Source organism: Vicugna pacos, chromosome 12, assembly GCF_048564905.1.
Source record: "Vicugna pacos chromosome 12, VicPac4, whole genome shotgun sequence".
NCBI lineage: Eukaryota > Metazoa > Chordata > Mammalia > Artiodactyla > Camelidae > Vicugna > Vicugna pacos.
This window is the reverse complement of record NC_132998.1, coordinates 10,023,137-10,037,997: the sequence shown is the minus strand read 5'-3', so window position 1 is coordinate 10,037,997 and position 14,861 is coordinate 10,023,137. Positions and strand designations below refer to the sequence as shown.

Sequence of the window (14,861 nt, the reverse complement as noted above, 5' to 3'; positions counted from 1 at the left end):
CCCCCACAGCAGCCGTCTCTCCCACAGAGACTGGGAAGAGGGAGGGGGGCGGAGTTGGGGACTGAGGGATCAGAAGCCCCGCGGTGCCCAGTATTATCTGAAGGAAACTCTGGCCAGGGCAGCTGTGCTGGCTCATGCTCCCCCCTCCCACTGCCGCCTCCTTCAGCATGATGCTGGGGTGTCTGGGGCTCTGGGCACTGCTTCCCGCGGCTGTGCAAGGTGAGTGTCTACGGGGAGGGGCAGGGTCTCTCCACCTACCCATTAAGGGAGGGGGCACTTGAAGCAGCCACCACCCCTTGGGAAGATGGTGAGTGGGGTGGGTGAGTGAGGGTGAAGGGTAGAGCCATGTGTCCCCCTGATGGAGATCAGGTTCCAGGTCTCTGCTGACCCTGTTTCCTCCTGTGGCTTTACCATGCTGGCCCTGGGATGTAAAACGTGTTTTGTCTCTCCTTTGGCTGCTATTTTTGCCCCTGCATTCACTCCCATTTGCACCCTCCCCTCTCCCCATCCTGGGCCGCAGCGCCCCCAAGCAGGCGGACCTGTGTGTTCTTTGAGGCCCCTGGAGTGCGGGGAAGCGCAAAGACACTGGGGAAGCTGCTGGGTGCGGGACCAGGCCCCCCCAGGGTTATCCGCTGCCTCTACAGCCGCTGCTGCTTTGGGATCTGGAACCTGACCAAAGACCAAGACCAGGCCCAGGTGGAGATGCAAGGTGAATGGCACAGCTTGTGGCAGGTGATAGCCAGGGTAGGAGAGAGGCACATGGAGGGGGTGGGGGCAGCTGAGGAGAGAAGTGGAATGTGTGGAGGGAAAGAAGAGCCCTTGAGAGGTGGAAAGGATGCCTCTGATAGAGAAGGGACACCCTCTGTGTTCCCACCCCTATTATGCTTGCTCGTGCACTCTCTCTCCCTCCCTTTCTCCCTTTTTCTCTCCTCCTCCCAATCCCACCCCATCAGGATGCCGGGACAGCGATGAGCCAGGCTGTGAGTCCCCCCACTGTGACCCAAGCCCCAGAGCCCATCCTAGCCCCAGCTCTACTCTCTTCACCTGCTCCTGTAGCACTGACTTCTGCAATGCCAATTACAGCCATCTGCCTTCTCCGGGGATCCCTGGGATTCCTGGTTCCCAGGGTCCCCAGGCCATACCAGGTAGCCACCAGGGTGCTGGAGCCAGGTGGGGGCTGGGGCCCAGGTTAGGATGAGAGGTAGAACCAGGGCCAATTCCCACCCTACTCCCGTCCCAAGCTTCCCTCCTACTGGCCTTGAGAAGTTGGTTGTCCTGGTGACTGGGAGATAAGGGAGCTTGTGACCAGGATGGGGGTGGATAGAGGAGAGGGAGAGGAGCAGAGGGCAGATTTGGGGCCAGGCTCATTCAGCCTACATTCTTGCCTTAACACACAGGGGAGTCCATCTGGATGGTGCTGGTGCTGCTGGGGCTGGTTCTTCTCCTCCTGCTGCTGCTGAGCAGCATCATTTTGGGTACTAGTCTGCCCCACCCCACTCTTGTGACCCTAGGACACTGCCCCCAAGTTCTGACCCCCTCCAGGCTCCCCGACCCCCATTACCTCCCACAGAGCCTCCTTCCCAGTCTCCATGCCCATGAACCCTGACCCTAAGGCTCTTCTCTCCCCCAGCCCTGCTCCAACGGAATGCCTGCCGAGTGCAAGGTGGGCCAGAGCCGGAGCCAGAGCCAGACCCAGACTCGGGCAGGGACTGGAGTGCCGAGCTGTCCGAGCTGCCCGAGCTGTGCTTCTCCCAGGTGCCCCGGGAGGAAGGGAGGGGGTCTCTAGGCACTCATGGAGGGTGTGCTGGGGAGGAAGTCCCGGTACTAACTGAGGCCCACACCCAGCACCGTGTCCCCACCAGGTAATCCGGGAAGGAGGTCATGCAGTTGTGTGGGCTGGGCAGCTGCAAGGCAAGCTGGTAGCCATCAAGGCCTTCCCCCTGAGGGCTGTGGCCCAGTTCCAAGCCGAGAGAGCACTGTATGAGCTGCCAGGCCTACAGCATGACCACATTGTCCGCTTTATCGCCGCCAGCAGGGGCAGCCCTGGCCCCCTGCCCTGTGGGCCCCTGCTGGTGCTGGAACTGCACCCCAAGGTGAGGCGGGAGGAATGTATCTGTGAGTGTTTGCCTGTGTGTGTATGTGGGAGGGGCGCTGGATGGTAGCTGGGCCCTGTCCACGCTTATTCTTCTGCTTTAGACTGCCTCTTTTCTAGAGCAATAAAAATGATTTTTATTGTTTTTTTCTTTTTATTACACAAGCAATACTTGCTAAATTTTTTTTACTCATAATATATAGACAAAGAAAGGGAGAAATCAAAACAATTCATATTCCCAACCTTAAGGAAAACCACTGTTAAAGAAATACCTCCAGGCATAGCCCTCCAAACTCATTCATTTATTCATTCGACAAATACCTATGAACTATATGTCACACTTCCTGTACTAGGGAAAACATACCTAATCCCTGCCTTTTCAGATTTTATAGAGTAGGAGGGAGACAGAAGTGGATCAAGCAGATACAAAAAGAAATGTAAAGTGTCAAGCGCATTAAGTGGAAAGAGAGGTACTATAAGAAAAGAAAGAGGGGAGAGGGTATAGCTCAGTGGTTGAGTGTGTGCCTAGCATGCACAAGGTCCTGGGTTCAATCCCCAGTACCTCCATTAAAAAACAAATAAACAAACAATTACCTCTCCCCAATAAATTAATTAACTAATTATTTTTAAAAAAGAAAGAAAAGAAGAAGGATCTGAGACTCAAAGGGAGGACCATAGGCAATAAGGATGAGGAGAAAGAGGTAGGCGGGGCCAGACCACACCGACCTTGAGAGCCTGCTAATGACTTGGGACTTTGTCAGCACCTGTAGTTCCTCTGAAATCTTGAATTCTGGAAAGTCCCTTCTTTGCCTCACTGCCCAGCTCAGAAATCACTGCTTCTCTGGTTTCATTTGTTTGTTTAACTTTCCTGGCACGTGGAAGGTACTCAATAATGTTTGTAGAATGAAGGCCTCCTTTACTCCTTTCCCTTCACTTCCCACTTGCTTCTTGAAGGCTGCTTTCCGACCCAACAGCTCCCCCAAGCCTCACTCTGCTACAGGCTGACACCTCAGGCCAGGTGGCTCACGAGAGGTGCCCTTGCCTAGCCCGCCCTGCCTCTGCTGTTTCTGTCTTTATCCCAAGTCCTGTGAGGCAGTATGAGGTGGTTAACAGTGTGATGCTGGATTCAGACTGCTCGAGGTCAAGCTCTGCTCCTCTCTCGCCAAATGATTTCCAGCAAGTTTACTTGGCTCTCTCAAGCGCCTCATCTAAAACTGACAGGAATGCCTAGCTCCCAGGTTGTAGTGAGGGTTCCAGGAGGCCTGGCACACAGTACGTGCTCAGGACCCTTGAACTAGAGGTGCTTTTCTTCCTGTCACTCTGACTGATGCACATTCTCCCACCTCCGCTGCCCGCTGCCTTCGCCTGGATGTGTCAGTGTGTAAGTCTGCTGGGAGATGCGGGGAAGTCTGTCCACTGATCTCTGCTCCTGTGGGCGGATCAGCCACCTCAAGCTTTGTGTGTTCCCCCCTTCTCTCTGCTTCTCCCCAGGGCTCCCTGTGCCACTACCTGACCCAGCATACCAGTGACTGGGGAAGATCTCTGCGGATGGCACTGTCCCTGGCCCAGGGCCTGGCGTTTCTCCATGAGGAACGCTGGCAGGATGGTGGGTGAGCTGGGAGCAGGAAGCCATGGGAGTCAGGAGCCACACTGCTGTTTCTGATTTTCCCTTAGCTTGGAGGGGAAGAATTGGGTCAAAAAGAAAAAAAGGAAGAAGATCCATGCCCCTTCAGCCTTGGCTTCTCCCACAGGCCAGTATAAACCAGGTATCGCCCACAGAGATCTGAGCAGCCAGAACGTGCTCATTCGGGATGACGGGTCGTGCGCCATTGGAGACCTAGGCCTTGCCTTGGTGCTCCCTGGCCTCGCTCAGCCCCCAACCTGGGCCCCTACTCAACCCCGAGGCCCAGCTGCCATCATGGAGGTCAGTACTCTGGATAAGCGTAAGGCCCAGGATGGTGGTAAGGATGCTGATGAAGATGTGGCAACAGTGCGGCAGCACCTGTCCCGTTTGGGACATTGCTGAGTCTGGTCAGGGGGATGCCACGTGGACCAGCATTGCGGTGAGGGTTGCCAAGGAGATGATTCTTGGCCTTCCATGCCTCGCTCTCCAGGCTGGCACCCAGAGGTACATGGCACCGGAGCTCTTGGACAAGACTCTAGACCTACAGGACTGGGGCACAGCCCTCAGGCGAGCAGATGTTTACTCTCTGGCTCTGCTCCTATGGGAGATCCTGAGCCGCTGCCCAGATTTGCGACCTGGTAAGGATGGATGTAACAGTGCCCCCTGACTTGTTTCCTCCCCCCATGCCCCATTCACCCACCTACCTCCTGACCCAGGAAGCTCTGCCCTTCTCCCTCGTGGCCTTTCCACAAGGGAGCACCCTCAGGCTAGCTGACACCTGAACTCATGTGCCTTGTCTCAGACAGCAGACCACCACCCTTCCAACTGGCCTATGAGGCAGAACTGGGTAGCAACCCCACCACCTGTGAGCTATGGACCTTGGCAGTGGAGGAGAGAAGGCGCCCCTACATCCCGTCCACCTGGTGCTGCTTCACCACAGTAAGAGGCTACAGGCTGGTGGGCTGGGGACCTGGAGGGTCTCAGCATGGGCTTCAAGGACTTGTCTGCCAGGACCAGTGCACCTACTCCTGTCTTCCTCTTCTCTCCCACCACTCCTGGCTCATGTTCAGCTGGAGCTGGGCCGACTTGCTCTGTCCTTCAGGTCATCCCCTTCCATAGTAGGTCTCACTCAGGCCATTCCTGAGCTGCACCTTCCTCTTGCTCAGTCTTGCCTAGTCTTTCTTTTCTCCATCATCATTTTGCCCTGTTCCTCAGTTCCTTCCTCCAGGAAGCCCTCCTTGGCTTTACTTCTGCCCTGAGCTCTGCATCAAGATGGCCCCTCTCCTAGTACGCTGGAGCTCAACATTCAATCCAGTACTTCCTCATCTGTGTTTCTGCCATGACCCAATAAAAGCCAGAACTAGGTATAAAGGGTTAAAACAGTAGCCTAACTGAAATTTCAGGGTTTCCTAGGAAATTCATTTCCTAACAGGAAGCCCCTTCCCCTGCTACCAGATCTGAAATTTCCACCACCCAAGAATCTGTTGGGCTGGATAAGAAGGCCCAGGCATTGTTTGCAGAAGACTCTGGTTGACTGAGAGGAAAGAGAATAATTTCCCATCTGCATGTTAAGCCATTAACCTGAATTAGCTCCTCAGAGGAAAAGGTGGACTCTTTGGAGAGAACCTGTCTCATATGGAGCAAGGTGCAAAGGGCTGGATATCAGTGAAGAAGGCTGCAAGAAGGATCAGAAGAGGAGTGTTGAGAATAGGGCCAGGACAGATACCTTTCACCCTGGGGCCACTCAGGGGGCCACTCAGGATCCTGGGTCAAGCCTGCCTCCTGGTCATTCTTCCCAGGACCCTGGTGGCCTGAGAGAGCTCCTGGAGGACTGCTGGGACGCAGACCCAGAAGCACGGCTGACAGCTGAGTGTGTCCAGCAGCGCCTGACCGCCCTGGCCCGTCCTCAGGAGGCCCACCCCTTCCCAGAGGGCTGACCACATGGCTGCCCATGTCTCTGCCCAGAAGACCATCTCTCAACTCCTCCCTGCTACCATTCTCCCTCGTAGGCCTTAGCTGAGTGTCTGTCACCTCAGTGTTCAGCAAAGCCCTTGTTCCAGAAATGCTCAACCTGCCTGTAGCACTTCTCATGTGTAAATATGCAGTTTATGTGTAATCTATGTGCATGCAAACATAAATACTGAGATCGGATGCCTGTTCTGCTTCACCACTGCCTTTCCTACTTGCCCAATGCTTGTACGCATCCTTCTGCGGGCTTCCCCTCCACCGCTTCTGACCAGTGACTCTGGCTGGGTGTGCACAAGACAGGGATAAAGTCAGCTTCCCTGACTCCTCATCTGTAATCTTGCACACCTCCTCTGCCTCTTCCTTTCCTTCTCTTCCACGAGCCTTTATTTGGTGGAATCTCATGCTGGACCCTGGGGAAGGAAGGATGATAACAATGGAATCACTTCTCTGAAAGCGTTCATTTTGCTGGGGTCCTGCGCAGTGTCCTGGGGGAATATCCTCTCCTGAGGTTTGAGTTGGAAGACCTCACAGAGCACAGGACGCTTGGGCTGGGGCTTGATGAGCAGGAGTTTTCCAGGAGTGTTGGGGGCAGGTGGGCATTCCTGGCCCAGTGAGGTATACCATCACGTGGTGTAGGAAGAAAGTGCAGGGAACCTGGGTAGCAAAAGTGGAGGGCGTGGAGAGAGGAGAGGTGGTTGTGAAGAACTGTAGGCAAGGCTTTGTGAGCCATGCTGAGTTCTTCATTTCTCTTTTTGGGTTTCTCTACAGGCTTTTCTTTATCATGACAGGCCCTTTAACCCTGAGTGCTGCTCGAGGTCAGGCCAGTTGCAAGAAACTGGTTTACAGCCTTAGCTCAGTTTCTAACTATCTGAGTTGCTTCCTCTTTCTAGGCCTCAGGTTTCTCATCTGTCAAACAAAGGGACTGGAGGCCTTCTGATCTAACCCCAGAAGAGCAATGGGAGGGCTTTGACATCACTCCAACAGGATTGTTTTCTGCTTAGTGACCAACTTGCCCTATGTCCTGGGGCAAGTTACTTAACTCTAGAAATCTCAGTTTTATCATGTGTAAAGTATGGATAAAGACACCTACCCTGGGCTGGGAGTAAATAAGTAAATAAACCTAATTACCTCCCCCTGAGAAAACAAACAAACAAACAAAAGCAATACCCTGCCTTCAGGGTTGATTGAGGGTGGAAAAGAAGAGGCACCAGTCTTGTGCAACACCTGGCCTTAATAGACATTCTGTAAATGCTAGAAGTTGTGACAGAGAGTTAAGATGGACCCCTTCTAGCTTGGCTTGCTGGAGTTCCAGGAAGAGCTCAGGGCTTGGGACTTACTTCCCTGCAGATATAGATTTCAAATTCTCTCCAGACATCATCACTTGGATAGGCAGCCACCATCTGAAACTAAATACATCAAAATCCATGCCCCTGCCTTCCCCTCACCGACAAGTCCACCTTCTTCCCCGATTCTTATGGGCACCAACACCAAGTTTCCCCAAGGAAGAAACTTGTCCCTTGTCCCTTCCTGTGGCCCCAGCTCGTCCCACCATGTCCAGTCAGTTCTTGCAAGGGCAGGGTCTGCTTCTGGCACCATCCCCCTTTCTTTTCTCCAAGGTCTAACAACTGGTGCCCAGTTGCCCCTTGGCCACCTATGTCCCCCACCAATCTAGGCTAAACAGCACTCTTGGAATAAACTTTAAATATAAGTTTCATTATGTCTTGCCTCTGCTCAACAATCTACTTGCCTTTTTCATGACAATCCTGTGAGCACCATTTACAGAGAGGGAAACCAAGGGCTCAGAGAAGTTCAGAAATGTGTCCAAGGTCATACAGATTTTAAATAACAAAGAAGGGATTTTCAGCCATTAAAAATGTTTATGAAGATGCCATAAATTATTAGAAATAGATATGTCATGTGAAAAGAATATACAAATATATGTTGACAAGCCTAATGTTTGTTAAATCAAAAATAAACCTATGGTGGGGAGGGTATAGCTCAAGTGGTAGAGCACATGCTTAGCACGCACAAGGTCCTGGATTCAATCCCCAGTACCTCCTCTAAAAATAAATAAACAAACCTAAATACCTCCCCCGCCCCCCAAAAAACACAAAACCTATGATCACAAGAAGAGCAAACAGACACCAATGGAAGGACATTTTTCAAAATACCCAACCACAAGTATCAAGATCATCAAAAACAAAGAAATTCTGAGAAACAATCACAACCAAAAAGAGCCTAAGGAGACATGACCATTAAATGTAATGTGATATCTTGGATAAGATCCTATAATGGAAAAAGGACACTGGGTAAGAGCTCAAGAAATCTGAATAAAGTGTGGAGTTTAGTTAACAATCATGAAGCAGTATTGGTTCATTAAGGTAACAAACATACCATACTAATGTAAGGTATTAATCATAGGGAAACTGGGTATATGGAATATGAAAACTCTGTATTACCTTCTCAATTTTCTGTAAATCTATAATTTGTTCTAGACAAAATAAAGCTCATTCAAAACAAAACAAAACTATGACCATCTTCAAAACTTCAGAGGCCATAAATACAAAGAACAAGGTTGTGGTAAGCACCACAAGGTTTACCTGCAGTATTTTTGAGTGAGTGTCTAGTAACGTGTTGTATTGAAGGAATCACTAACATAAAAACCAGTAAGCCTAGATTATAATCTTGGCTCTCCTGTCAACTCTTAGAAAAGTTTATTTAATTTTCAGGAAGTTGAATGAATGACTCTCTAAGTCATTTCCAACCTTATAATTCCATGATGATAAAATAGTCCCAGTTGTAAAGATTACTTCACCAAATCCAGTATATTCCTAGTATGATATTGCCATGATGAGTGATGCTGAGCTCATGGAGATGCAGTGTGCACGTAAGTAAACTGTTTAGAAACTTGAAAGCATAAATCTATGAGGAGAAATGGACTCATGGCAAGGAAACTATGTAGGGTGGTGGACAATGGGGAGAAGACTGATTTTTTCTTTTCTACCTTTTTTTAACCTCTTGATTTTGAACTATTTGCATATTTTGTATATTAAAGTCAAATATTCACTTATTACTTTTAAAAGTCTATGTCTAGAAAAAAAGACTAGATGGAAATATGCCAAAATATTAACAATTAGTGATTCTGTTTGCGTGATGGGACCTCAGAAGTAGTTTGCTTTTTCTTTCCAGATTTCTGTGTTTTCCAACTTTTCTTCAATTCTCATGAATTATTTATAGGAGTTAATAAAAGCATATAAACAAATTTACTATCACCAGAAAACATTCCTTAAAAAAACCACATGTGACTTTACAGTGCCACCCTTCGGCACTGACGGACACGACTTGTAGCTTATGTTACGTTTGTGGTTATGTTGTTTGCTGAAGTTATTTCATTTGTGAGCATCGTATTCTCATCTAGACTGTAACGAAAAACATGGAGTGTGTGGAGAACATAGATTATATTCCTTCTGACTTCATTATAGCACCCAGTTCAGGACTCAGCACACAGCCTGGTGTACTGGAAAGATAGAGTCCTGGGTTCCTGACCTGAATTGGCCTCTAACCAAGGCAGAACCTGCAATAAAGCCGCTTCTCCTTTCTGAGCCTCATTTTTTGCATCTGTTCAAGGAGGATGCCATTCGCTTTTGATGTGCTAAGGTATGTTCAGTAAATGCTCATTGACCAACAGACCTGGTAGGAAAAGGATGCTATTTGGTCCCGTGCCACAGTTTTATGTCTTCACCTACCTGCTATAGGCCTACCTGAAGTTCTTAGAAAGCAAGTGATAGGTGATTCATGCTGCTTCGCAATTTTATAGCGCCTTCCTTAGGTCTAGGGAAGTAACTACAAAATCTTCTATAGCTTCAACCTCTCTGAATGTCTCCTTCACTTCTCCCACCCATTACTATTTTTAAAAATTATACATAGGAGAGAGGGGAGGTAATTCGGTTTATTTATTTATTTATTCCTAGAGGAGATAGTGGGGGTTGAACCCAGGACCTCATCCATGCTAATAAGCATGTGCTCTACCACTTGAGCTATACCCTCCCCCGTCTCCCAAATTGAACCTTACTTTCCCTGGAGTGGTAGCTGTTTTTTCTTTCACATACATTGGAGGAAGGTAAATATTTTCCTTTCTGTCTGTTGCTGCATCCAGACCCTTTCTCCATCTTTCTCCTTCAAAAGCCCAAGCTGTTTCTCTGAAACACATGTCATCAGACCACATGACTTGCTACTTCACCTTATTGTGATCATTTACAGACCTCCTAGTCACTCCTGTGTATTTGTTAATATTTCAGCATCTGGCTCAAAATCTTTCTTTTTATCACTACTTTTGTCATCATTCTTGGCAACTTAAGTCAACATGTGGATAATTTACTTAATCTTTTCATCTTGATCTTTTTACTTCCAACAAAATTTTCCTCCACTACTTCAGCCACCAAGATCTGTTTCAAATTGTTCCTCTCTCTGGATGCCATTTTGTGATCTAAGCCTGGACACAATGCTTCCCTTGAACAGATCTCAGTAATGAATGATCTTAAAGGAAGTGAGGGAATGCAGAAACAAAGGAAAAGCAGTCAAAAAACAATAGTTTGGAGAAAAAGTAGAATCCTGGTTCCTCCTCAGGAGATATATATAACAATCTGATACCTATCTTTAAGTTCTGCAGGAACTAAGGCCCACACCCAGGTGGAGAATGGAATGACAATGTTGGACTTTTCTGACCCTCAATCAACCAACCAAAGCTTGGACTCTGTCAACCTTTGTCCCAATTCTATGCTGAATTCTCCTCTGTTCAAGCCCTTGCAGGAATATGCACTTACCCTTAGCTTAAAACTTTCCTAATTTTGATGTTCAAGGGAATACTGCTTTGGGAAAAATCCCAGGTGTTTTTCTTACTTGCTGTAAATAATAAATCCTTCCTTCTCTTGATCTCTGTCTTGGCTGTATCTTTTGGCTTGACATTCACCAAGAAGTAAACCCAGCTTTCGGGTAACAAGAGCTCATCCTCTCAATCACTACACTGTGCTAACTGAACTGTCTTAGCTAAGGTCAGTGTCTTGACCTGTAAACTTGAACCCCTCTCTTCCTGGTTACTTAGGAACTTTGCTCCTTCAAAGGAGCAAAAAAAATCCTTTCTTTCTCCAGCAATATTATTTTTTTTCTCTCTACTGGATAATTCTCATCAGTTTACAAACATGCTTTAAACTTTCCCTCTTAAAAAGTCCTTCCCAAATTGCCCATTCTCTTATGATTACTGCTCCGTTTCTCTTCTTCTCTGTTTTCCAGGACTCCTTGTGAAAGAGGATTAATAAAATGGCCACATTTAGACTAACAGATTGCTTATTCTTATGCTTGCCCTTAAAACGGTCAACTGATCTGACTGACCAGTTGCTACTCACAATTTCAGGCCCATTGTTAAAACTAAAGGTAGTAATTTTACTGTTTCTGCTTTATTCCAATAATCGAAAACAATAATCATACTTGGTTTCTGAGCTGTTCTCCAGGGAGGTCACAATTCTGTAATCTTACAAAGTAGGATTACCAAGAAGACCACGCCTTGGGTGCTTACGTACTTATGAGATAAAGAGATCAAAAAGTGACAACCGCTAGGCTCTATAAAACTAGTCGCCTGGAAACATCATGACGCCACTCTAAGTCTTCTGATGAGAAAATGACTCTGTTCATTGTTATCAGTGCTTTATTGTTTAAGCTATGTCTATATAATCACACTACACCATCCCCAAGGGGGGTTCACAGTTTTGAAGGCACCAGCCTGCTGTGAGTCCCCTTTGCCCAGCAAAGCAATAAAGCTGTCTCTTTTCTTCTAAGCTCAAGACCCTGTCTCTGAATTTTTCTGCTCATCAGAGACAGGGCTGATCTTTCCGCAACACTTGGAAGACTTGCTTTTGTTTGCTGCCTCCATCTTCTCACTTTTCATTCGCTCCTCAGTTCGTTGCAGGCAAAATTCCATCCCTAGCATGTAATTAAAACCATTCTTAAAAATTCACTATCCTTGCAAAATCCAATAGCCAATTCTCAGCCTGCATCCTACATAATTTATCAGCAGAATTTGACACATTTGATAGCTTCCTCCTTGAATCCTTTTTTTATACTTTTGGTTTTCTTTGCTGGCCATTCATTCTTTTTTTCATTTCTTTATGTCTTTTTTTTTTTTTTGAGTATAGATAGATTTATTTAGAAAGATACATACTGCGTAGAGTGTAGGCTATTTCGGAAGGTGAGAGAAAGGCCACAAGGTGTGGGGGTTGTGTGCTTAGGTTAAAGTAAAAATAGATACACACTCCATAGACAGAACCAGGCCATCTCTGAAGATGAGGGAGCGAGAGAGTGGTCATTCATTCTGTATCCTTTGCTCATTCCTCTTCTCTTGCCAGTTTCTAAATATTGGCAGGCCAGAGGCCAAGTGCAGGGCCCACTTTTCTACTCTGGCTACCCCTGCCCCATAGATGACTTTATCTAACTCCTTTACATACCCTGATAACTCTTTTTTTTCTCTTTGGACAAGACCTCCCCCTGAGCTCCAGACTGCCAAATCCAATGGTCTTTTCAACATCTCCACTTGGATATCTGATAGACATCTTCAGCTTAACCTTGTACAAACGTACACACATCTGCTCCTCTGCCATCTTCTTTATTTCAATAAATGACCAATTATTTCCCAGTTACTCAGTATTCTTGGGTTCATCCTTGATTTCTCTATTTTTTTCATTTCTACATCCAGTCCAAATCTGCTAAGCTCTACCTTAAAAACAAACAAAAAACAAAAAACCCCCCAAAAAACCCAAAAAACTCAGAGTCTGACCACTGCAGATCATCTCCACAACTTCCATCCAAGTCACCACATTCCTTCCTTGGACGACAGCAGTAGCTTCCTAACTGGGTTCCCTGCTTCCACTTAAACCAGCTCTCCCTATTTTGTTCTTTCACCACACAGTGGACCAGAATTATTATTGTTGTTGTTGTTGTTGTTGTTGTTATACCATTTAAACCATTTTTAAGCATAAAGTTTAGTGGCATTAAGTACATTCACATTGTTGTGCAACTGTGACCACCATCCTTCTCTAGAACTTTTTCATCTTTCCAAAACAAAACTCTGTGCCCATTAAACAACTTTCCATTCCCAGCACCTCCCCACCTCCAGTTCCTGGCAACTGCTTTCTGTTTCTATGAATTTGAATTTGACTATTCTAGGTACTTCATATATATATGGAATCATACAATATTTGTCCTTTTGTGGCTGGTTTATTTCATTTAGCATAATATCTTTAAGGTTCATCCATATTGTAGCATTTGTCAGAATTTCCTTCCTCTTTAAGACTGTATATGATTCCTATTCCATTGTATGCATATACCATTTTGTTTATCCATTCATCTGTTGACGGGTTGTTTCCATCTTTGGGCTATTAAGGATAATGCTTCTATTAACTTTGGTTATAGAATGATTTTTTAAAAATGAAAATCAGATCATGTCATTTCCCTGCTCAAAACCCTCCAGAGGCTTCTTTTCACACTTAGAATAAAATCTCAACTCTTTTCATGGCTTATAAGGCTCTATAAATACTTTCCCATGGCTTACAAAGCTTCTCCCCCTTACTTTGGGTTAATTTTTCTACACAGTACACATCACTATCTGACATTTTATTATGTAGTTATATTCTACCTTTCCCATCAGGATATTACCTATATGAAAGAAAGATTTTTTTCTCTTGTGTTTTCCCCAGTGCTTAGAAGAGTACCTGGCTAGCTTGAGAAATTTTTGTTAAATGAAGGAATGACAGAAGCATGATAAATAATTATGGATTTAATGAATGAGCTGAAACAAGCTTTAAAAGGATTATTTCAGTGCTTTTAGAATACTCTGTGATTAATTCTGAGGAAGAATTTTCCAACTAGCAGGTTGGTGAAGAGGCACATGGAGGATACCAGTAACCTATGAGGGTACAGCATGGAGGTTAAAATCATCTAGTCTAACAGTGTAAATTCTTCATGTGTATGAGAATCATGGTAGTAATACATGATAGCATATAATAAGTGCTTATTATGTGACAGGTACATGGTTATCTCATCACAACTCTATGAGATGGGCACCACTGCCACTGTTTTACCAACGAGGAAATTGACGGTCCAAGAGGTTAAATAACTTATTCAAGGTCACACAATAAGTGTCAGAATCAGGATTTGAATCCAGGTCTGTCTGACTAACTCCAAAACCACCATGCTCTAGTTGCCTAATCATTCATTCATGCAGTTATTCATTTAACAGTTTATTCATTGATACCCTCCTAGGTACCAGGCACTATGCGAAGTGTTAAGTGGTATTGAACACAGTCCTTACTTTCAAGAAGCTTACAGTCTAATGTAGGAGGCTAACATTAATCAAGTAATTACTGAATCATGTTTATAAACTGAGATAAGTGTGCTAAAGGACAGGTAAGTTTCTACCAGAAGCTACAACAAATGAGATTTACCTGACTAGGGTGACAAGGCAACTTCCCTGAAGAAAAGATCCTGGAGCTGAGAGCTGATGAATGAACAAGAGTTAATTAGGCAAAAGGGAGAGATGGGGAGAGCTTTACAGGCTGCAGGGGCAGCAAGTGCAAAGGCCCTTCTGCAACAGGAACCAAGATCTCCTGGAGGGATGAAAGAAGCCTAGGGACTGGAGGGCAGAAAGTCAGGGGTGACCAGTATAAAAGGAGACCAGAGAAGTAGCCGGGCGGCCCACTGTGGACATTACAGTAATCAGATTTTGAGTGTTTCTTTGTTGGACAAATTGGAGGAAACAGATACTCATACATTGCTGTTGAAATGTAAATAAATATAACTTCTATGGAGGGTAATTAATCAATATTCATAAAAAGAAAATATGTAAAATGACCTATCTTTGTCAGGTTATTTATTGCAATGTTGTTTTGAATAGCAGAAGATTGAAAACAACACAAATATCCATTGACTGTTTACATCAATTATCATACATTGTACATCGTACAAAAGAATAAAAGGAGATTGTGAAAAAGATGAGGGACACTGTGTACTGATACGGCAATAGCTCCAAGATATATTAAGTGGGGGGAAAAGTTGCAAATTAAACTCTGCATAGTTTGCTGTTTGTATATCAGTATTTGCTTGACTGTAGTGAAGAAACTGTGGAAGTAA

General features: G+C 45.9%; 1 protein-coding gene across 4 annotated transcripts; it reads left to right on the top strand.

The window, feature by feature from the left end:
- Nucleotides 1-10,458, top strand: AMHR2 (anti-Mullerian hormone receptor type 2). Of its 4 annotated transcripts, none has more exons than XM_072972745.1 (11): nucleotides 1-219; nucleotides 521-709; nucleotides 954-1,145; nucleotides 1,398-1,475; nucleotides 1,631-1,755; nucleotides 1,863-2,093; nucleotides 3,584-3,698; nucleotides 3,844-4,016; nucleotides 4,207-4,354; nucleotides 4,519-4,655; nucleotides 10,346-10,458. In XM_072972745.1, the coding sequence occupies exons 1-11, from the start codon at nucleotides 135-137 to the stop codon at nucleotides 10,358-10,360; spliced, it is 1,488 nt and encodes a 495-aa protein (XP_072828846.1). In that variant the 5' UTR covers nucleotides 1-134; the 3' UTR covers nucleotides 10,361-10,458. The 4 variants fall into 4 exon arrangements, with proteins under 4 accessions (XP_072828846.1, XP_006203112.2, XP_072828845.1 ...); XM_006203050.4 differs by lacking the exon at nucleotides 10,346-10,458 and adding an exon at nucleotides 5,516-7,398; XM_072972744.1 differs by lacking the exon at nucleotides 10,346-10,458 and adding an exon at nucleotides 4,932-5,424.
- The last annotated feature ends 4,403 nt before the right edge of the window (nucleotides 10,459-14,861 follow it).

Coding starts and splice junctions, on each gene's coding strand:
- AMHR2 (XM_072972744.1), top strand. CDS start 135: ATGCTCCCCCCTCCCACTGCCGCCTCCTTCAGCATGATGCTGGGGTGT. Junction 220..520: donor GCTTCCCGCGGCTGTGCAAG/GTGAGTGTCTAC, acceptor CCTGGGCCGCAG/CGCCCCCAAGCAGGCGGACC. Junction 4,017..4,206: donor GCCCAGCTGCCATCATGGAG/GTCAGTACTCTG, acceptor CTCGCTCTCCAG/GCTGGCACCCAGAGGTACAT.